Below are 23,137 nucleotides of genomic sequence, written 5' to 3' on the forward strand. Positions count from 1 at the left end.
TACAAGGAGTAACAACACGTGCTAACAGTTAATTAACACTTTATTAGTGTCTAACGCGACCGACCGCGACACGATGTACATTGCTACATTCTTGGTACAATACAACTTTCTTGGAGAGCATTCTCCACAGACTACTCACTACAGAGCAAAAACAAATGATAAGTCAATTTGACCATGTTGGGAAAGTGTGTCTTTTGTACAACGTTCAACAATATCAAATACCATGATTCTATAAAACATGATTGTTTTTATTTAACCAGATTTTTGTTTCAGGTTGGTGTAAACGAAGAAGGTAAAATTTTGAACCTGGAAGCTTCTTTGTATAGTGACCTGGGATGCCGCCTCAATGAATCTCTTGATTATTTTGCTAAGGATTCTATGCCAAGTTGCTATGATGCGAGTAAATGGACACTACATGCACAATCAGTACGCACAAACAATGCTTCAAACACATACTGTAGAGCTCCAGGTATGGTTTTCCAATATGTATGCCAATGAAAGTTGATTGTAAGATGGTAAATATAGCTACATGCCAGAATTGCTTAAAGTTGTCCTAAGAACTTCAAAGGCCCCACTCTGGGTTCTAAGTGTTTGCAAAATGCAACATGGCATTGATGCAATTGTTCTTGGTAGTAAAATATGTTTTCTGGCTTAGTGTTAAAGAATGAGAATCTCTAAGGATAATTGAATTATTCTCAGATTATTTCTTATTCTTCTTGTTTTATAATTTAATATTATTTTGGAATGCTAAAGGAGCAACTGCTGGTGGTATTGTGCAAGTCAAGAGAATGTATTTTTTGTAATTATATGAAAGCTCATGTAAATCCTTGGAAATTTTCCAAAATACAAAGGCTTCCTGCATCAAAAAATGCATTTTCTGGTGTTCAAAATTTTCTTCGTCACAAAAACAAATTTCGATAATATGTTCATTTTGGTGGAATGGAATTGAATCATTATATTCAAAACTGTATATTTCACAAATTCACTTTCAATGCACAATGCTGTCCAAGTGGTATAGTATGTATCACTGTAAGTGTAGATTACCCAGGAGCCATAATATTGTTTACTTAATAGTAATCCAAAGTAACAGTAACAAGATGTTCAATTATATGAACAATTATATCACTCTTATTGCTATACACAGTGGAAAACTTCACACAGTTTATCCCCAATTAACAGATTAACTTGAATTGTGTACGGAGTTCAATGTCTCCTTGCATCATTGACAATCAGTTAATAATGTGTGTCAATCTCTCATCATTCTATGCTTGTCATCTAATTTCACATATGTGTTTATAAGAAATTACATTACTAATGATTCAGCGCCCTCTCCCTCTCACACATACAGAGAACTTGAGCTTCACCCCTAAATTTCTACTTAAATTTTGTTCAGTTCCACTCATTAATTCTTGATTTTTTTATGTACATAAATGTGATAAAAATAAACATATAAATTGCAATGTAAACCTAGAAGGAAAAGTAATCATAACTAACCAGAGTGATGCTATACTCACTCACCTTTGCCAAAAATACACTCATCTTAGAGTTTATTTGCTGTTGTTTACTTGACATGAATTCTTCCACCATCTTTCCAAGGTTAAGAGTGCAACACAGCTAAAGCACTTAATCTTGATTCTGACATTTTAATTCTGAAAAATACTTTGATTAACTTGAGTTGGAATAATTACCTTTCCGCTATTGCCACAGTTATATGTAATGTAACATGCAAAACACAAAACACAACTGCAGTACACAATCAATCACACCATCTTTGACTTTGATAACTGATCTCAGGGTCCATTTATACTGCATCTCTGCTGCTGCAGATCAATCAATATGGAGGTCAGTCAATCATAACACAAAATCGTTGAAACTGTTGAATGGTCTTACTTTACTTCACTTTTCTGCCAGTTTTGGCTAATCATGGAGATGAGGACGAATGGTGATAAGATCAAGTTCCACACAGGTTTATACTGGCTGAGAGTCCAGACACCAGCACCTATGCTAGCTGCCAAACAGCAGCATAAATATAATCTAAGGATGCCTGAAAAACGATGTCAAAAGATTAGGTGCTGCACAACAGTCCTAACACCATTCTTTTTACACTAACTTTATTGAAGAGTTTCATTTCTTATTCCCAATGCAGCTTCATGTTTTGATCAAAACTTTGAAGCTTTAAAGTAGGGTATACCCTACACCTCCTCTATCTCATTTTTGTTTGTTGAAGCCACCTCCAGGTCATTATTTTTCACTGTCATGGGTACTTCGTACCTGTACAATTATGTTATAGATTTTTAAGACATTTGATGTTCTTATGTTCAACACTACATTTACAGAATATAATTCCATAAACCAATGTAAGAAAATAAAAACAGGTAGTTCTGGAGCCCCCTGTGATGCAGGGCCCGTGGGTATTTATTAGGAAAGACATACCTTCAGATGTAACTCCATGTGTTCAATAATTCTGTTTGCTGTATGTATGCTATTCTCTATTGGACCATTGAGGATGTCATCTTTTGGAATTTGCTTTTGATATTGAAGATAGAGGTGGTTTATGTAAAGTACAAGGCCTGTTCAAAGAGAGACTGAACTCATTTTGTAAAGTTTGTATATAAATTTGTTGGAGAGAGCCAACAGTGGTGTTGCCTAGCGATGTCCTTAGTTATTAACTTGGCCCAATTTCAAAGCCATTGTTTACTGCAGTAATGCAGTAGATTGCTTTGAGTGCAGGTGTGTTAAGTGCCGGCCGTGATTTTCAGTTATCCTACTATGAAGTAACTGCAAGGGAAGAGCAGCGAGTATGTGTGAAATTCTGTGTGAAACTGAATAAAACTTTTAAAGAGACTTACGACGGGTTATACGAAGCCTATAGCGAGGAATGTTTCAGATCAACACAGTGCTATGATTGGTACAGGCATTTAAAATCAGGTTGAACCTCCATCAAGGTTGACGAATGAGTAGATTCCATGTTAAAATGATGTTAATCATGTTCTTCGACTGAAAGAGAATCGGAGTTTGGGTTGCATGGTTTTACAGTGAACACAGCATTCTACGTTAACATTGTGCAACGACTACAAGAAAAGGTGCAGCAGAATAGGCCACAGATGTGGTAGAACAAGTCCTGGATGGTTCATCACGATAATGCATGTGCTCATTCTTCACTTGTTACCCAGGAGATTTTGGCAAAGCACCAGACAGTTGTTTTCCCACAACCAGCCTACTCCACTGATTTGGAACCAGCAGACTTCTTCCTCTTCCCAAAGTTGAAATCAACCCTCAAAGGTCACAGATTAAAGACAATAGAAGAGATCAAGGGGAATTCGCTACAGAGTCTACAAGCCATTCCAAAACTGGAGTTCCAGCAGACATTCCAGGACTGGAAGAAACACTGGGAGCAATGTGTGCACAGTGGAGGGGAGTACTTTGAAGGAGGCAGGTCCAAATAGCTGGTGAATATTACCATTTTCTCAATTTTGTAAAAATTCTGTTTCTTTTTTAACAGCCCTTGTATTAATACGTACCTTGTTTGGCTTCATATATCTCACGACTTCTGACAAGTTGATTAAACACATAATGACCACTGTTTTCTTGTGTTAAAGCTATCTTTCTCTGTAAATGACACCTGGTAGGTGAAAAACACATGATTCTGTGCCTTCTTGCCAATCACATCTATGTTCTTATTGTGCTTGAAGTCTGTGAGTAGTCAAGAACTTATGAAAATATTTGAATATATGTACAGTAGCCAATTTACACAAGTATTGCCACTTCTCTCCACAAGCAAAAGGTAGGATGAGCCTTCTGTTTTGAAGCTTTGAAACCACAAAATTTATTTCACTAAAAAGTTTCCCTATTTGTAAATAAACAACACTCAAAATGTCCCACTTCTAGTGGTCAATGAACTGTATTAGCAGTACTTCATGTATATAGACAGTACCACATGTACCAAAATTGTCTTGTTTGTATGGAAAATAAGATAAAAACTTATAACCACAGCACAGCATGAAACTACAAAAGGTCCTAAAAGTATCAATATTTCTAAGATATTTCATCTCCATTGTCAAAATGATCCAGGTCTTCTTCTTCTTCCTCCTCCTCCTGTTGTTGTTATTATTATTATTATTATTATTATTATTATTATTGGTCTTGCTCTTCATCTTGTTTCAGTACAATTAATGTCATATACTTTCACTGTAGTTCAATTTTAAATGTTTGTCAAATGTCTATACATTTCTTAATTTGCTCTATAATTGTAGGAACAACTGAAGCAATTGCTGGTATTGAATATATCATGGAACATATTGCAAAAGTGACCAAAAAGGACCCACTGGATGTTCGCCTTATTAATATGAATTTAACAGATATTCCAAAAGGGCTTACTGAAAATCCCATCCCTTCATTGATTGAGTCTCTACAGAAATCATCAGATTATGAGGAAAGGAAGAAGCACGTGGCAGAGTTCAATAAAGTAGGTTAAACTTGGAATTGATACAGACACGCAACAGATAGCTCTTGAAGTTTGTGAGAAATAAGAGTATAAGAAGTAAAACACTGTTTTTTTAAACTACTACTACATTCTGAGAAAATGTCATGTGTGTGTGTACGTGTGTGAAGGGAGTGGTTTAACTATGCCTCTGTTCATGCTATTGCAAAATTGCACACAAGTTGTATTTTATTTAAATCAATAGCAAAGTTTTCTGTGCTTCTCCCCCTCACTCTGCAAGTAAAATATTTTGGGCCTTTAGTGAAATTTATTTCTGTTGGATTTGCTTTGTCAAACCTTGGAGTGAGAAGCGGTTACTGACATTGAGTTAATTAAGGCCATCTTACAAACATGATCAAATGGGTTTCATGCAAGGTCATAATTCAATTCAGTAACCACTTCTTGCTCCAAAGTTTGACAATGTACGAGGTTTGGCTAGAAAAAAACCGGACTGATGCTATGAAATCTTTTATTCAGCATTTTGTACAACAGGAACTTTATCTCCTTCAAAGTACTCCCCTGCACGATCTGTACACCGCTCCATACGAATTTTCCATTGCTGGAAGCAGTGTTGCCAGTCATTTTCGGAGATCATGTTCATTACATCCGTCGCTTTTCTTTGCACAGCTTCTACTGTCTCAAATCTGGTTCCTTTTAGGGCGGACTTCACTCTGGGGAATAAAAAGAAGTCACAGGGAGCAAGGTCCAGCGAATACGGCGGATGTTCTAACACTGGGATGCCATATTTAGCCAAAAATGTCTTCACTGACAGGGCCGTATGGACAGGAGCATTGTCTTGGTGCAGAATCCATGACTTCCGTTGCCACAAATCAGGTCGTCGTCTTCTTACTCGCTCACGAAGGGTTTTCAGCACATTAATGTAATGATGTCGGTTTACAGTTTAACCCTCGGGTACCCAATGAATGTACACAATGCCTCGAATGTCGAAAAAGACAATCATCATGGCTTTGAATTTGGACTTGCTCATGCGAGCTTTCTTGTGACGTGGCGAACTCGGGGTATTCCAATGCATTGATTGGTGCTTTGTGGCAGGGTCGTATGTGAAAAACCACGATTCATCACAGGTTATCACTCTCTCTAAGAATGTAGGGTCTGTTTCAATGTTCTTCAAAGTGTCCATACAAATGTTCACTCAAGCTTCCTTCTGATCCAATGTCAGGTTCCTTGGCACGAGTTTTGAACACACTTTACTCATGTTCAAATTCTCGTGTAAAATTTGTCGAAAAATTTTCTTTGTCTATTCCTGTGATTTCAGCAAATGCTCTACTGGTCAATTGACGATCTTTGTGAATCACATCACTCACTTTTTGAATGTTTGTTTCCGTTTTTGTCGTGCATGGTCGTCCTGAACGTGGGTTGTCTTGGATCATTTCCTGTCCTTCTTTAAACCGTTTAAACCACTCAAACACTTGTGTGCGTGATAAACACTCATCCCCGTACACAGATTTTAACATGTCGTATGCTTCTGTTGCAGATTTCCCCAGTTTGTAAAGGAACTTCATATTGACACGATGTTCCATTTTAATACTCAGCATTTTTCCGACGGAGCACAGACGCATGTTCCGCTTTGTCCAAGTGCCACAGCGAAACTGAGAGGCCTGCACCCAGGGCAATTAGTCATTCTGTAGGCAGGATATGGTAGTATAGAATCATGCATTGCTCAACCTTCGAGCATTCGTTGTTTGCCAATAGCAACATCAATCTGGTTTTTTTCTAGCCAAACCTCATAAATACAAATGCAGGAACTTCCCATTTCATATGATATTTCCTCATGATAATTTCCACATATGTTCAAATTCTGCAGTGTCCAAATGACACTTTATGTAATCATGTAAAGGTGAGCTTGTAACATAAACAATATTTTGAATACTTATAGCTATTATCTTTATATTTCAAATCATTTATCAATATAAGATTTTTCTGTTCACATGTATTCAATACTTCTTTCAAACTCTACTTTGGCAGAGTATCAAATACATTATTTACTCAGATATATTAATGCAACTTTCTTCAAGTGTAGAACCAACTTACCTGTGAGAGAACCATTCAAATAACATTCTTGAATGTTGAATTGCTGTTTTAAGTTCACTTTATGCACAGATAGAATAACCAAAACTAGACCTACACTGTGCAATATGCCTCCACCAGATATCAAACCCAGGACCCCTTGATTACAAGGTAATGATGCCATGATGATGAGGAGGCCTCAAATGTTATTGTTGAAAACTCAGAATATTTTCCTACTGTAATACATGCTAACATGTAATAGGTTACCATGTACATCAAATAATCCATGTATTTATGCTCTTTTCTTGATTCATGTGTCACACATTTCCAATCAGCATTTGAGTGAATAATCTGTATTCTTATTTTCTATCCTTTCCAAATACCACATGGAATGTACCCAAGATTGAAGTCACAAAAGTAGATCTTGACTACTGAGGGCAGTTAGATATACTGCTGTGTATTTATTTCTTGTTGTGTGAGCTGCACAAGTGGTCCATTCTTGTTGCAACTTTCAAGAGTGCACAAAGTCACTTCTCCATTCAGTTTCTTCCTGATCAGCATTCCAATTGATCTTATAATGTATTGAAAATTATATTTCATAGAACTTAATGTAAACAACAAGACATCCCTTCAGTGACACTATTTCAGCATGACTTGCTTCTCATTTGTCTTTTTTAAAATAAAATTTGAGACTTCATTGATTGATTGATTGATTGCTTTTTTTAGTTTGCATGTTGTGCCATTTTTGGCTAATTTGCGAAGATAATTTGAAACTTGTTAGTTGAATACTGTATAGTTTGTATATTTGAAGGTTGATAGTTTTTTTCATTAATATTAATCACCTTCAATGATCTTAATATGGTATCTCATATATATCCTATTCCTAATACATATTATCAGCAGAGCCAAACTCTGTGGGGGAATGTTCAGCACAGCACCACTACAACATCAGAGGTACCGGGTCCAAGTCCCCGTCTAGGCTTGATTGTTCTTTGTGAGTGTCCCTTCATCAATTTCCTCATTCATCCTCATCTTTGTGATTACCAAACGTGGCAGAAAAACCAAGTAAAATAACAAACCAACTCAATATTATCAGTGGAGAAAGAACTGTGATAGATTACAAAAAAATTCAATGTTTCTCCTGTTGATGGTATGAAACTTAATGTATGTATGCCAATAAAAAAATATTATGTGTATATGAGCATGTAACCAGAGCAATAATTGAATTATTTTTATATCTATTATATTTATGTTTCAAATAATTGATCCATAGTGGTTCGGATCCCACTTTAAACTGTAGGTCCAGTCCCTGTGCATAAGGTGGACTTAGAACACAAAACCAATCAATCAATCAATAAATTAAATAATTGATCAATATAATATATTTCTGTTCACATATTTAAAACAATATAGCTTGTATGGCACATATGTAAACTTGAATTAATCTAAATGATGCTTTTTAGGCTAACAGGTGGAAGAAACAAGGTTTACATCTTGTTCCTATGAAATTTCCAATTATTTATCCAGGATCCTACTACCATGTTTCAGTTTCCATATATCATGAAGGTGGTACAGTTTCCATCTCACATGGAGGAATTGAAATGGGTCAAGGTATAAACACAAAGGTAAGGCGAATTGGATACTATCAGGATAATTCCTATTCCCATTCCTATCAGGAATGTTGGATAATTCCCAAATGCCCCCAGGTGGTGCCAGTGTATTGGAAAGTGATGCACCAGGAATCAGTTGAGTGCTAGCATGCCATGTGATCATAGACAACATGGACTTAAGTCAAATATGCCTACTTTTTCTTTATGAGTTTAAACTTAACCACAACACCAGAAGCAGCCAGGATCTTCAACAAAGCATTTGGACCTGACACATTAAATGAACGAATCATGGTTGTTACAATTCAGAAGTGTCTGAGGCTCTACATTATTCTACAGTTTCTGGGTACTTCTAAGAACTTGAAAAGGTCAAGAAGCTTGATAAGTGGGTTCCACACGAACAACACATGATGTGCCACCTGGAACCAAAACATTCCATTTTTGCACAGAGTAGTAACATGTGATGAAAATGGATATAATGTGATAATTGTCACCACCCTCCACAATAGCTAGATGCTGATGATGCCCCAAAACACATGCTGAAACTGACCCTTCATCTGAGGAAGATAATGGTGACTGTTTGGTGGTGTCCTGCTGGTATTCCTCACTACTCATTCTTGAAAACTGGTGAAATAATGAATGCTGAGAAGTACTGCACCCAACTGGATGAAATGCATAAAAAAGTATGAGTTAAGCAGCCTAGATTGGTCAACGGAAATTAATTTTTAGTGCTTCATGACAGCGTGAGGTCCCATGTTGAAGTTTCACTACCAAATCTGACATTTCATGTACAACCACCTGATATGATTGATTGCTAATCATTCGGTCATATTGGAGTATTTTCAACTAAATTTTCTCTCACTTTTGAGTAAAGATTGACATTTCATAATTATCTTTAATTTACATGAAGATTGGGTACTTTCCAATTTTAAAATCTGGATCCTTAATAACATGATGACTGTTCATAGTGCAGCCTGTATTTCAGTATCTACTTATTCAGTTTGGTTCCACATGCTGCATGGTTTAAAGATCGGCAAAGTGACATAAGTCCAATAAATATATCCTCCAATCTTACTTCATACTTACACATGAAAGGGAAGAAATGTTGATTTCTATTAATCTAACAAAATAAGAACTAGAAATAGTTTATAATTATCTAAACCAAGATTTTGTGGATGTCTGTAATTGTGTTCATCTTTTTCTATACAAATATTCAGATTTGTTATCCAAACTTAGAAATCATCTCCAAATATAACAGATGCCTTAGAACTTGCTTGATTGCATCTAGAAATTGTTATTTTTTATCTGTTAATTTACATTTGCAGGCAATACAAGTATGTGCACATACACTAGGAATTGAAATTGACTTGGTAAATGTGCAACCAGGTGACACAATGATCAGTCCTAATGATTCCACAACTGGAGGATCAGTGGGGAGTGAACTAGTTTGCAGGGTAAAGTACAGTTTATAATACTCTGAATACTGATTTAGCTTATTGATTGATTTGGTTTATTTACTTTGCTTTTCTGCTAGTTTTGGCTAATCGCAAAGATGAGGATGAGTGATGGAAGATATGGCGAAATTGATGAATGGACACACACAAAGAACACCCATGCTCAGTCCAGAATTCAAACCCAGGACCCCTTCCATGTTAGCTCACTCTGATAACCACTCAATCACAGAGGGTGGTTGATTTAGCTTACCTTTATAAATATGTGACAATTTAATTTCTTTGCATGGTAATATTTCAGGGTGTTCAAATATGTTGTACAACTTTGCTTGAGAGGATTAAGCCAATCAGAGAAACCATGAGAAATGCCCAATGGCCAGAATTGATAGAAGCATGTTTCAAGAAAAACATTGACCTGTCTGCACATCACTGGTAAGCACATGTTTCAAGCTAGTATATTTTCCCATGTTATTTTGATGTGTACATTTTATACAGTGGAACCTCGATTCTACAGTTTACAGAGAACCAAATAGAAATAATAATTAAATTGCAGGAAAATACAAAATCAGGAAACTTTATAGTGTTTTGCTATATTGGGACCACAAAGCTTCCAACGGCGCTTGTTTTTCACTGCGTTCTAGCTTTTTGGCCGTGAAAGTTGTGCGTAGGTGTGTGTCGTTTTGTGCCCAAGTGCGAAGATATTTTTTGACTGAAGTGACAGACTTCCAAGGACTTTTTTGTCATCTCCGTGTTTTTCTTGTGGTGTGACAAGTGATTCTGATTATATGTCACAAAGACATTCCCCTTCCCCTCCTTCTGCTCCATCCAACTGACAACCCCCTTCCCGAACTGGTAGAACTGCTCCCAACCCCCAACCTTTCCTAGAACAGACTGGACTGAAGGTTCGACACATTGCCGATGCATCCTCTTCCTTGGACTATTTTTTCCTTGACTTTCTCTGAAGAAATCTTCCAGCATCTGGTGACTGAGACCAACAGATACTACCACCAACATATTACAAAGCACCCAACGACAAAGCCCGAACGTGACATGACCATTGATGAAATGAAGACTTTCGTTGGTTTGACAATACTGATGGGACTTGACCGCAGATTACATTTCTGGACTACTGGTCCAGAAAACCCCACCTTCACACACAGTTTTATGGACAACAGATTTCACGTAACCGCTTTTATCACTTGCTCAGATTCCTACACTTTGAGGACAACACGAAGAACACCTCCCCCCCAAGATCCCGATTATGACAGGCTGGGGAAGATGAGGTTTGTCTTTGACAATATCAATGAGCTTAGCTTTAATTGCTACTATCCTACAGAGCATTTAGCAGTTGATGTAGCTATGGTCTTGTACAAAGGGAAAGTCATCTTCAAACAGTATATTCCAAAGAAACACAAGAGGTTTGGGATCAAGATCTACAAACTCTGTGATTCTTTGGGATACACCTATGAAATAACGGTATATCTGGGCAAGGACAAGAACAGAGCAACTGCCACGACATCAGCGACGCATGGTTTAGTTGTAGCGTTGATGGAGAAGGTGAAGGGAGTTGGTCATAAATTATTTATGGACAACTACTTCTCTTCTCCAGAGCTATTTGATGATCTCGCAACAAGAAGTATCTATTGCTGCGGGACCGTCAATTCCTGACGAAAAGGCCTCCCACCCAACTTTTCAAAGACTGACTTGAAGCTGAAAAGAGGTGACCTATGTGTTCGGGTGAAGAATAACTTGACTGTGATATGTTGGAAAGACAAGAGAGAGGTGTACCTGTTGACGAAAATCCATCAGTCACCAGCTGAGGGAAATTTCTTGGATGACCATGGCAACGTACTCAAGCCAGCTATTGTATGCGAATACAATAGCCACATGGGTTACGTTGACAAGGCCGATAACATGACTAATTCCTACAGTGTCCAACAAAAGACCATGACGTGGACTGTGAAGCTCTTCTTCCACCTTCTCGACCAATGTATCCTGAACGCCTACCTGCTCTTCGAGACATTTCATCAGAACGTGAGGCACTGTGAGTTCCGTGAGAAGTTGGCTATAAGTCTTTTGGGGACAAGTGGTGGGTGAGGCACTCGAACCCCAGCTCCCCAAGGTGCAGCACAACTTGGTCCATCATCAAGTTCATCTCCATCCACCAACACACGCTACGAGGTTAGTGGCTTCCATCACTTCCCCACCATGACACGGGAATAACGGTGTGTGCTGTGCAGGCCACGAACTTCACGCCGAAGTAGATTCAGCTGTGTTACCTGCAAAGTGCCCCTGTGTCTGGAGCCATGTTTTATGGAGTACCACCAGAAGTAAGGCATCATGGCTCCAGACCAAACCTGGGAGCTGGAGCAGCAAAGGTAAATACAAAGAAACCTTCTTATTTGTACTCTTCTTCCTATATTTTTTTTAAAATTATTTTTGGGGGGTTTCCTCCCTTCCCCCTCCATATGTACGCCGAATGTGCATAAATTATATATCGTCTGAATCTGTGATTCATTCTGCATACAATGGTATATCGTTCATATCTCTAGGGCATTTAGTTTCTGAGCTATAGTCATTTCAATGTAACTCTGCATTTCGCTCAATTCCGAAGCTTGAGACAGTGGCGTACAAGCCTTTCGTTTCAGGGATACAACTCGCGTTACATTGGTCATATGACAATGATGCAAATATTTTTCTTTTTCTTACATGCCAGCGATAATTTCTATGTGCATTTTGAACTTTTCGTATGCTTTTTTGGGGGGGAGAAACCCCATTTTTTTTAAAAAAAAGTACTTTTCAGGGGATTTCCCCCCTTTCCCCCTCCATATGTACGCCGAATGTACATAAATTATATATCGTCTGAATCGGTGATTCATTCTGCGTAACACGGTATATCGTTCATATCTCCAGGGCAAATAGTCTCTGAGCTAAAGTCATTTCAAGGTACCGCTGCATTTTGAAGCTTGAATCAGTGGCATGCTGACCATTCCTTTTGGGGTTACAACTCACGTTACATTGGTCATATGATAATAATGCAAATATTTTTGTGTTCCTTACATGTCAGCGATCATTTCCATGTGCATGTCGACACTGTTATGTACTTTTTCTTGGGGTTGAGGGGGACCCCTTTTTTTCTAAAATTTTGGAATTTTGAGAGTTAGCCCCCTCCCCCCGCCACATATATACCGAATTTGCATAAATTTCATATAGTTCTGGTTCATTCCGCGTACAACAGTATATCACTCATCTCTCTAGGGTAATTAGCCTCCGATCTACACTCATTTAAGTGAAACTCTGCATTTTGCTCAAAATCAGCTAGGGACGAAGGGGGTTACATGTGAAAATGGCTTTGGGATCTCAAAAGGTTAACACAGTTTAATGTACCTTTATGAGATATAAATTTTCACCCTGCTACAGTGGCAGCTCTTGATAAAAATATTTAGTGATTCAGCAAAAAATAATAATATAGAAGAGGTTTTCTTTGGCAATCAGCGAGATCCCTGAAGATGAGAGTGACGTTAGCTCTTGAAAGCTCGGAAGACTATCCAGAAATCACCTGGCTGATTGCCCGAGAAAATCTCTTCAGTATTTGCCACCAGGAAAGCTTGAAGAATTATTTAATAATAATATAAATTATTGTAAGCAGGGTATGAGGGATGAAGAGATAAATAACATAAATATATATACACACACACACATATGCATGTATCACTCTCATTCATGCATTCCCCCTCCCTCTCTTGCACCTTCCTCTCCCCTTCTTTCTCTCTGTTGTCATTCGCATGTTATCCACAAATATGACTTGGATTCTTATGTACTCTTCGCAACTTCTTATTTGACCACCAAAGCCTCAAATTCATAAACTTAGCAAAAGCACTTCAGTGCAAGCTGAGAGTAACCAGCTTTGAGTTGGTCCCTCAATTAGACGAGAAATGCTGTTGTAAATGATTCTCAATTTTGCACATTCCATGAATTGTTGTGATTCTGCTTGCTCAACTTGAAGTCAGAGAGGTTTGAAACACTGAATAGAGTTTTTCTCCACCTGGAGGAAATTGCCATCACGTTTGAGCATAAAGAAGCAAATTTCTGAGTAGTTATGCAACATTTTATTTACAATATCCTGCATAATATAGAACATTTCAAAAATATGATATTTTTCATGACTTGTCAAGAAAATATGCTTGGAAAATGAGTGGATGACCAGAGCGATAGATGCAATGAGAATGAAGAAAATAGGATGTAAGAAAACTTCTAATAGTTTGTTGTCCCTAAAACGTCTTATCCAGTGAGAGATCCTGGAATTCTGAAGAAACATCCCAGACAAAAATGGGTCATCCGACTTTACTTACAGCAGAGCTAGAAGAATTTGTTAAGTATTGTTTAGCGATGGAGAGAACATTGTTTAACCTAATGTGTTCAGATGTAAGACACATGGCATATCAGCAGAATGGAACAATATTGACCATCCTTTTAAAAGAGACAGTTTGGCTGGACGAAAATGGCTCACCTTATTCCTGAAGAGACACAGAAAACGTCTGTCTGTTTGTTGGCCGACTGCTAGAGCAGAACAACTACAAAACATTGTTTTGGAGATTGTCCAATCTACTATGAATTTACGTATAAGTTTTAAACTGTTTTTAAAAAGATCATCATAATATTACATAACATCAGTTTTTTTAATATATTTTCTACTTTAAATTACCATTCAATTGACATTATAATATTTGTTTTACAAATATTAGTAGGGGGCACAAATTTGGAGTACTTATTCAAAAAGCTCATTCTTGCAACCTTTTGCTATAATTGAGAATTCTTTTGGCAGTGTTTCCTAAAGTGGAAACTTACTAGAGAGTATTTTAACAATGATAAACCATTGTTGACTTTAATATTTAGAAATACATCATCGAAAACCAATTGGGGGTCTGACTTTGGTCACTTTCCTCTAGTATTTTTTACTATTCTTGAAGATATTCCATTAAATAATTCCAAATTTCATTTACTAATCAGATGCATGTTTCTTTCTTTCTAGGGTTGATTTTCAAAAGGACCGCATCCATCATTATGATGTGTGGGGAGTAGGGATTTCAGAGGTGGATGTTGATATGCTAACAGGAGAATGTATGGTATGTGTCATCATCATCACTTTATATAATTAAATACATGCGTGTGTATGCAAGTGTACCCATATATTTTCCTTACATGCTTTAACATTTTTGGAGTATCCTGTGTTCATAGTATATGCCACAACTTACAATTCTACATCTCATAGGGCTTTCACGCAATGCACATGCTGGTCTAAATTTATCCTGCTTGGCCTCTAAAGGTTAAAGGTCACATAAGGATAAAGAAGTTTTTAGCATATTTTGTGATATCATGTTTATTAAGATTACAAACTCAGGAGAAGATGAGACATTGCTCCATTATGATGTGAAAGAAGATCTAGTTGATATTTTGATACATTTAAGACTCAAGAAGACTGCACCGAGATGCTTCAAAATTATTTGCAATTTTCATTTTTGATGTAATAAATTTTACTAGGGATGCCCTGATTTGAAATTTAACTGATACCAATATGCTAAAAACTAAACTACATTCCATGGAACACCAGCCCTCTTGAGGGCCATGGCCTGCCTTACAACTTTTTCTTGGGTCATCCATGGTCAGCATGTCCATGTCAATGATGTCTTCTTGCTTTTGAGACCTGAGCCAACTACTTCTTTTCAAGTAGCTGTCCAATTGTCATCATGATACTTGGTCAACACGGACATTTTGGAGGCATCTACTGGGAATCTAATCCATGAAAACTTGCACCAAAGTTGAGAGCACTAACCAGTTGACTATACAGGAGCTCGATAACTTATATGTTACCAATCTATTATAAAATTACAATTGTTCCATGGAAATTCTCTATTCATTCTCCTCCTTGCTTAATGCATGCAACTAAGTGACAGCAATGGGTTTTGTCTTAGAAAAAGAAACTTCACTTTTAGACAAAGAAAACCAGACTATATAAATTTTAACTATATACATTCATAAATATTAATATAGCAGCGTTTTATACTATATATGTTTCATAGTATTTTCAGACTGGTAAAATTATCAGCAAATGTAAACCTATACAGTTATATGTCTACCTAGGTATATCATCAGATAATGTCCCATCTCTAGTTCATACATTTTATATCCATAATTATTTTATTTTCCATTATTTATATTTTCCTTGTAAAGAAATATGCACACATGCAATGTTTATATTTAGAAATGCACAAAAACTTAACTTCAGTATGTAAAAACAGAGGCTAACCGGAATATTATTATCATGTTCAAATCAGTTATTTGGTTTCAGGTGAAAAGAGTGGATATATTAGAAGATGCTGGAAAGAGTCTGAGTCCATTAATAGATATTGGCCAAGTTGAAGGAGCTTTTGTTATGGGTATGGGATATTGGCTTACTGAAGAGCTGATATACAATCCCACAACTGGCGAGTTGCTGAATACTCGTTCTCAGGTGGTGCTCTCACTTTAATTATATATCTAATTTTAATTAACTCTGATTGAATCTTTATCAGCATTTCCTTTCATTCTATGTACTTTACTCTAGAAACATTTCTGTTATTAAAATATATATTTTTTTAAAATAAAATAGCATGAACAGTTGAATTATAAATAGGGAGTACAAAGTATGTTTGTATAAATTGATGTTTTTATGCTGCAGTTACAATGAAACATTCACCGTCATTTTCCCAATACATTCTTCTACTTTTTATACAGCTCACCTATTGTACAATCACAAGCCAATTGATTTTCTATGACTATTGATTGATTTGGTTTATTTTACTGCATTTTTCTAAAACACTAAAGCCACTGACCAAGGCAGTTTTATTTGTGTAAAAAAAAGACTATACGGGTAACATTTCAACCTTATATATGGTCTTCTTTAGACTAAGAAACAAATTCAAATGAAAAAAATATCACACTGGAACATTGTATATGCACACAAGGTCCAGGGTCTAGACATCAATGCACACGACACCATGTACCATTTTAAGGATAGCGAAGAGCATGAGAAAGAAGGAAGAAAACAGGGAAAATAAGGAGGAATGGATTATCTATGATGCGAAGTGCAATGAATGTGATAGCATATATATAGGGGGGGGAGAGACTGAAAGACAGGTTGATGCAACATATGGATGACTTTAGGCTGAAAAAAGACAGAAATGTAATATTCAAACACATGAGAGAAATGGGACATTGCATAGAATGAGATGAGACTAGGCATTAGAGAGGGAGAAAAGAGAACTAGTGAGGAAATGGAAGGGTCCAAGGTAATAGAGAAGAAAGAAGACATAATGAACTGGAATGGGGACTTAACCTCTTGACTACCACTACATACGGCCCGTACGTAGTCGAGCCTGCATGTTCTCCTACCACTACGTACGGCCCGTACGTAGCTGGTACTACTGGCCGACAAGGAAATATTTTTGCAAGGTAATGGCCAAGAAAAGGTACGAATGCCTCTGGTTGGGAAGGACCAAAGTCTACGTGTTGCTGTACGTCATTTGAGCACGTGACTATCGCAAGCAATGAGCAAAGCACGCTTGTTACGCCATCCGTTGCTGAAAGTATGTAACCGTGCTATTGAGGAAACCTGTGTGTTTTTGTTTTCTTGCATATTTTTTAAAACAAAAGCAGAAAAATATGGAAGAGTAGGATAGTAGTTCATCGGATTATGTTCCGGAAGAAGAGGAAAGTGACTGTAGTGAGTCAAAGTCTGTCGGAGATTGGACATACATGAACGATCCTTTCAGTGATGCATGTGAGAATTCGTTACGTGTTTTATTTTAAAAATAAAGAAGAATTATATGAATAATAGAGTTAAAAATAAATAATTGATTGATAGATTTAGTTTATTTTACTTGGCTTTTCTGCCATTTTTGGCCAATTTGGAAGATGAGGAGGACCGATGATATGATGATATTGACGAAGGGACGCTCACAAAGAACACCTATACCCAGGAGCAGTGGTGGCGATTTGGTTCAAAAACTGGGGTAGCAAGTTGGCAAAACTGGAGGGGGGGGGGGCAAAGACAGTATATTTCCCTTTGTATATAATATTTAGCATAGTGCGGCGGAAAAAGTGGCGAAAGTGTGTGGGAGGGGACAACTGCTCCCTCTCGCCCCCCTAATCGCCACCACTGTCCAGACGGGGATTCGAACCTGGGGCCCTTGTCATCGTAGTGTGCTGTTAAAATCAATCTGCAGCAGAGGTTAGCATTAAAAAGAAATAAATACTAAGTGACGATCATGTTATCCATTACTTTAATGTAAGATACATTTACGAGACTGTTATTGAAGCATCATGGTCGTGGGATCCTGCTCTCTATCTACAGGCTGGGAATCAAGGGGTTAAGATCAACAAAGAATAAAAGAGACTGTTGGAAAGAGTGGAAAGGATAAGAAAAAGGAAGGAGGAAGAAAGAAGAAGGGAAAGAGAACGGTAGAAGACCAGGAGATAAGGAATTAATCCTCATTCTAATGTGAGGGAATTCATAAGAAGATGGTACCAGACACTCACCAGGTACCTGTCAATCACATGTCAGCTTTAGTGTCCATCACCTGCCAGGAGAAATCACAGGAGACTTACCAAGATAAGAACTGACACTGTCATGTGTATTGATGTCTAGACCCTGGGAAATATATATATAATCTTCCAGTGTGATAGTTTTTCATTTGAATTTGATTCTTAGTCTATACTAACTAACTAACTCCCTAGCCTTCTTAAACCCAAAGGTTCATGGCTGCAGCAACACAGGCCTTCCATCTGTCCCTATCTTGAGCAAGATCTATATACTCTTTTCCATCCCTACCGATTTCCCTCAGGTCCATCTCAACGTTGTCCCTCCATCTTCGTCTTGGCCTTCCTACAGGTCTCTTACCATCAGGTTTCCCAACAAGAATCCTGTGAACTCCTCTTTCCTCTCCCATTCGTGCCACATGGCCTGCCCACCTAAGTCTTCTTGATTTAATTATTCTAATAATATCTGGACATGAATACAAATTATGTAGTTCTAAATTATGTAACCTTCTCCACTCACCTGTCTCCTCATCCCTTTTAGGTCCAAATATTTTCCTAAGGATCTTATTTTCAAATACTCTCAATTTATGTTCCTCTTTCAATGTAAGGGACCAAGTTTCACATCCATATAATACTACAGGCAAAATTACTGTTTTGTATATTTTAACTTTTAGTTTCTTAGATATTAAACGAGAAGACAAAAGTTTATGAAGAGAGAAGTAACATGCATTTCCTGAATTAAGCCTACTTTTTATTTCCTCTTTAATATAATTTTCATTTGTTAATATTACTCCTAAGTATTTGAATTTGGAAACTTGTTCAAACGAGTTGTTATCAATAATTAGATTTTGATTATTACCTAACACTTGGTTTCGGCCTGTAATCATATATTTAGTTTTCTCTTTGTTAACTTCCAAACCTATCTCTTTAGCAGTTTCGAAAAATATTTTAGCATTATTCTTAATTGTATTCACATCATCCCCCAGTAAGTCTACATCATCTGCATATGCTAACAACTCAGTCACGCCATTTAATTTTAGTCCTTCTTTAGTTTCTTTTACCTTCCTTACAGCATATTCTAAGGCAAAATTAAAGAGCAATGGAGATAATGCATCTCCTTGTTTTAACCCATCATGAATTGTAAATTTGTCAGACATATTAATACCCACATGAATTTTACTTTCTGTTTCACTGGTGCACACTTTTATCATACTAACAAGCTTCTTAGGTATTCCAAACTCTACTAATATATTATATAATTTATCTCTTTTGACCGAATCATATGCTTTTTTGAAATCAATGAATAGCTGATGGACATTTTGATTATATTCCCACTTTTTTTCAAGTGTCTGTCTGATGTGAAAAATTTGATCTGTAGTTGATCTATTACATTTAAATCCACATTGATAATCACCTATAATTTCATTAGCATATGGAGTTAGTCTTGTTAAAAGAATGTTAGATAATATTTTATATGTTGTTGAGAGTAGAGAAATTCCACGGTAATTATTGCAGTTCATTTTATCACCTTTTTTAAACACAGGAACAATTATGGATTCTTTCCACTGTTCAGGGATTTCTTCTTTATTCCATATTAAACAAATTAATTTATGAATTTGACATATTAATGAATTTCCACCATATTTAATTAACTCAGCTGGTATTAAATCAATGCCAGGTGCTTTGTTATTCTTTAGCCTTTTAATAGCATCTTTAACTTCAGTCAAGTTAGGTTCTGGAACTAAAGGTTCTGCTGTGTGGACTTCACTCACTTCTGATTTATCTCCTACATGAACATTTAAAAGGTCATTAAAGTAGTTCTTCCATCTATTTAGAATATCGCTTGGGTCAGCTAGAAAATCACCGTCTTTATCTTTTATCAAGTTTACTTTAGGTTGCCACCCCTTTCTAAACTCATTTACACCTTTATATAAATCTCTGATATTTTTATTTTTGCTGTTTGTTTCAATTTCGTTAATTTTGCTTTTCAAGTAATCTCTTTTTTTACTTCTAAACGTGCGGTTAACTTCTCGCTTTATTCTATTATAATTGTTTTGATTTGTATCATCAGAGTTATTTAACCACCTAAGTCTAGCCTGATTTCTTATTTCTATTAGATTATGACATTCATTACCAAACCATGGCTTACTTTTTCTCGGTTTATGGTATCCTATACTTTCTTTAGCTGCTGATTCTATTGCATTACGTATGTGCTCCCAATTCTTATTTACGTCTGTTTCATTTATATTTTCATCATCATTTAAATCCTGCAAAACATCAAATCTATTTGACAGTTTAATTTGGTAATCTTTCTTAATTCTTTCATCAGTAAACTTTCCTGTATCAAATTTTAGAACTTTTAGATTTTGTTGCTTATGATTTATCACTGAGAGTCTTTCTCTTAATTTAGCAATTACTAAATAATGGTCACTGGCACAGTCAGCACCTCTATGTGTACGAACGTCAATTATACTAGTATGCCTTCTCTTATCAATGAGAATATGATCTATCTGATTATGAGTTTTACCATCTGGAGAAGACCAGGTATATTTATGGATATCTTTATGTTTAAAAGTGGTACTTTTCACAATTAAATTCTTTGAGGTTGCAAAAGTAATCAATCTTATACCATTATCATTAATGAATGATATTATTATGAAATTATTATGAAAAAAATGATAATATTCTTCTTAGTCTGAAGAAGACCCTATACAAGGTTGAAATGTTATGTTTACAGTGTATTTTTTATGCAAATAAGACTGCCTTGGTCATTGGCTTTAGTGTTTAAATAAGGCATTTTTCTGCTACGTTTGCTAATCACAAAGATGAGGGAGGATGAACACGAAATTGATTAAACTACAATTACAAACACACACAAATGTACAGCACACAACACAAGTCTCACGGAGGATTTTACTGACAGTCCAGACCACAGAGCCTTGTTAGTTTGCAGCAAAATGTGGGCCAGAGTGCACATGCAAATGGAAGTGAGGTTGACATTTGGATGTTTTTTATACCCCTCTTTTATTTCAAGAATACAACTTTTAATGAGTAGTTTTCACATCAATAATAATCTAATACTCAAATATGATAATTAGAGATGGATTAAATGAAATTTGAATGTACACCATTAATTTATTTCAAACTCTACTTGTTCTGGGTGTGATAAAAATTACTTCCTTCCTTCAAAAAAACCTGGTACCCTCATATAATTATAACTAAACAACCCCATGAAAGCCTTATGTGTGACATTAGATCACCAAACTTGAAAACTAATTAAACATTTCTAAAATTCTTAAGAGCAGGCTTATTATTCTCAAGTAGAAAACAGTGAGTATTAGGAGTGCATAACTTTTGGATGGATTTGTAGCATTGATATTATACCCTTATTCTGCAAATGTTAAAATTGGAGAATGTTAATTATGACAGTATGATAAAAATTCACAGCAATAAATAAGTTAAAAGTGAAAAGTTTCTTCACAAAAAAAAAAAAAGAGATCATGAAGAAAGTATCCAGTAGAATGATTTACAGTAAACTCTGTGCAAATAGGAAGTCATCACAAAATTGAAAAGAAAGCATCCCAGGGGGGGGGGGGGGGGGGGTCTTCCTTCCTCAAGATGAAAACTAATGAGAGCCTCGTGTTTTGGGGAATCTCTGTGTGGGATTGCTCTATAAAAACTGTGTAATGTGAAACAAAAATAACACACGATTAGCCATTAATATATCAAGGTTTTTGTCAAATTTAAGAGTTTCTGTACTTCCACTAGAGAACATTAACTACAATTTTTTTTTAAAATTTTTAGTTTCATGACATTTATAGTGGTCTTTGTGATGGATACATCATGAAAATGTGTTTATAGTGAGAAAACAGAAAATTTTTAAAACAGGAATATCAAATCAGATCGCTGTAATTGAAATGTAACACATAATGCCCCAAAATGTAGGACTTAAGTCAAAATGTAGGACAAGAAACATTCACAATAAATAATACACATTTCCAGAACATGTTAGAAAGTAATTTAAACTGATTAGGAGCCAATTTTCATCAAAATTTAGGTTCTGTCAAAATATATATATGAGACACTGAACAGTCTAACTCTTTCAAACTCTTTGAAATTATACTGAACCTCACCAAACGTTTTAGACTTTTTGAAAAAATATTTCTCTTGTGCCTTCATTGTGCTGATGGTATTCTCTCATTATGACCTGGAATGGCAAACAAATATTCAGCAATTACCTTAACTTGAAATGGTTCCAAAAGTTTCATCTAGGGTAGTTTTTAATTCAATAACCTTGTTCTCTATACCCCCTGCTTTACAATCCAAATATTGAATAAGAATGGGAAACACTTTGTTCCATCAGTATAAACCTCAAGGCAAGAAATTCCACTCAGGCATTGAACAGTGACATCATCAGATTGTGGCCCCATAACTTTGTTCATTAATTGCTTCCATTTTTGTTCTAGCAGAAACTTTTCTTCTCTTTTTGGGCAATGACTCAATCAAAATAAATTTCACTCTTTTGAGTTTGGGAGTGCAGTCCATAGACTTGTAACTTGCTTGATCTCTTTGTTCAACAGAAACACGTATTTTCCTAATTAATATTATGTGACGCTCAAAATGTAGGACATTTATGATATTTTTCAAATTCCTCCCGGACGCCAGATATAGGGCTAGAATGTAGGACATGTCCGGGAAAAACCAGACGTCTAGTAACCCTAAATCTACATTTTTAAAATTTGATGCTTACCTCATATGTTGTAAGATATTTTAGAATCTTATAATTGCATCAAAATATTTTACTTTTTCTGTAATATAAAAATGAAATTATTTTGTGTTCTAATACATTCATTAAACCATAGCAATATAATATTCCTACAAGCAAGGACATCCCAGCAGATTTTAGAATAACTCTAAGAAGAAATGCACCTAATCCGTTTGGTGTCTTGAGATCTAAAGGTATGTACAATTTTATGTAATTCTATAATATATAA

The 23,137-nt window shown here is 36.1% G+C and overlaps 1 protein-coding gene across 2 annotated transcripts in view; it reads left to right on the forward strand.

Moving 5' to 3' along the window:
* Nucleotides 1-23,137, forward strand: part of LOC145983963 (uncharacterized) — a 149,615-nt gene that overhangs the window by 118,793 nt on the left and 7,685 nt on the right. For both annotated transcript variants that reach the window (XM_083117185.1, XM_083117186.1), the window contains exons 18-25: nt 274-469; nt 4,254-4,465; nt 7,972-8,133; nt 9,441-9,569; nt 9,868-9,998; nt 14,599-14,692; nt 15,916-16,077; nt 23,006-23,102. In XM_083117185.1, the coding sequence (XP_082973311.1) occupies nt 274-469; nt 4,254-4,465; nt 7,972-8,133; nt 9,441-9,569; nt 9,868-9,998; nt 14,599-14,692; nt 15,916-16,077; nt 23,006-23,102 (1,183 nt within the window). The remainder of the gene's footprint in view (nt 1-273; nt 470-4,253; nt 4,466-7,971; nt 8,134-9,440; nt 9,570-9,867; nt 9,999-14,598; nt 14,693-15,915; nt 16,078-23,005; nt 23,103-23,137) is intronic.

This window comes from Lepisma saccharinum, chromosome 2 (assembly GCF_977018435.1).
Source record: "Lepisma saccharinum chromosome 2, izLepSacc3.1, whole genome shotgun sequence".
NCBI classification, from domain to species: domain Eukaryota; kingdom Metazoa; phylum Arthropoda; class Insecta; order Zygentoma; family Lepismatidae; genus Lepisma; species Lepisma saccharinum.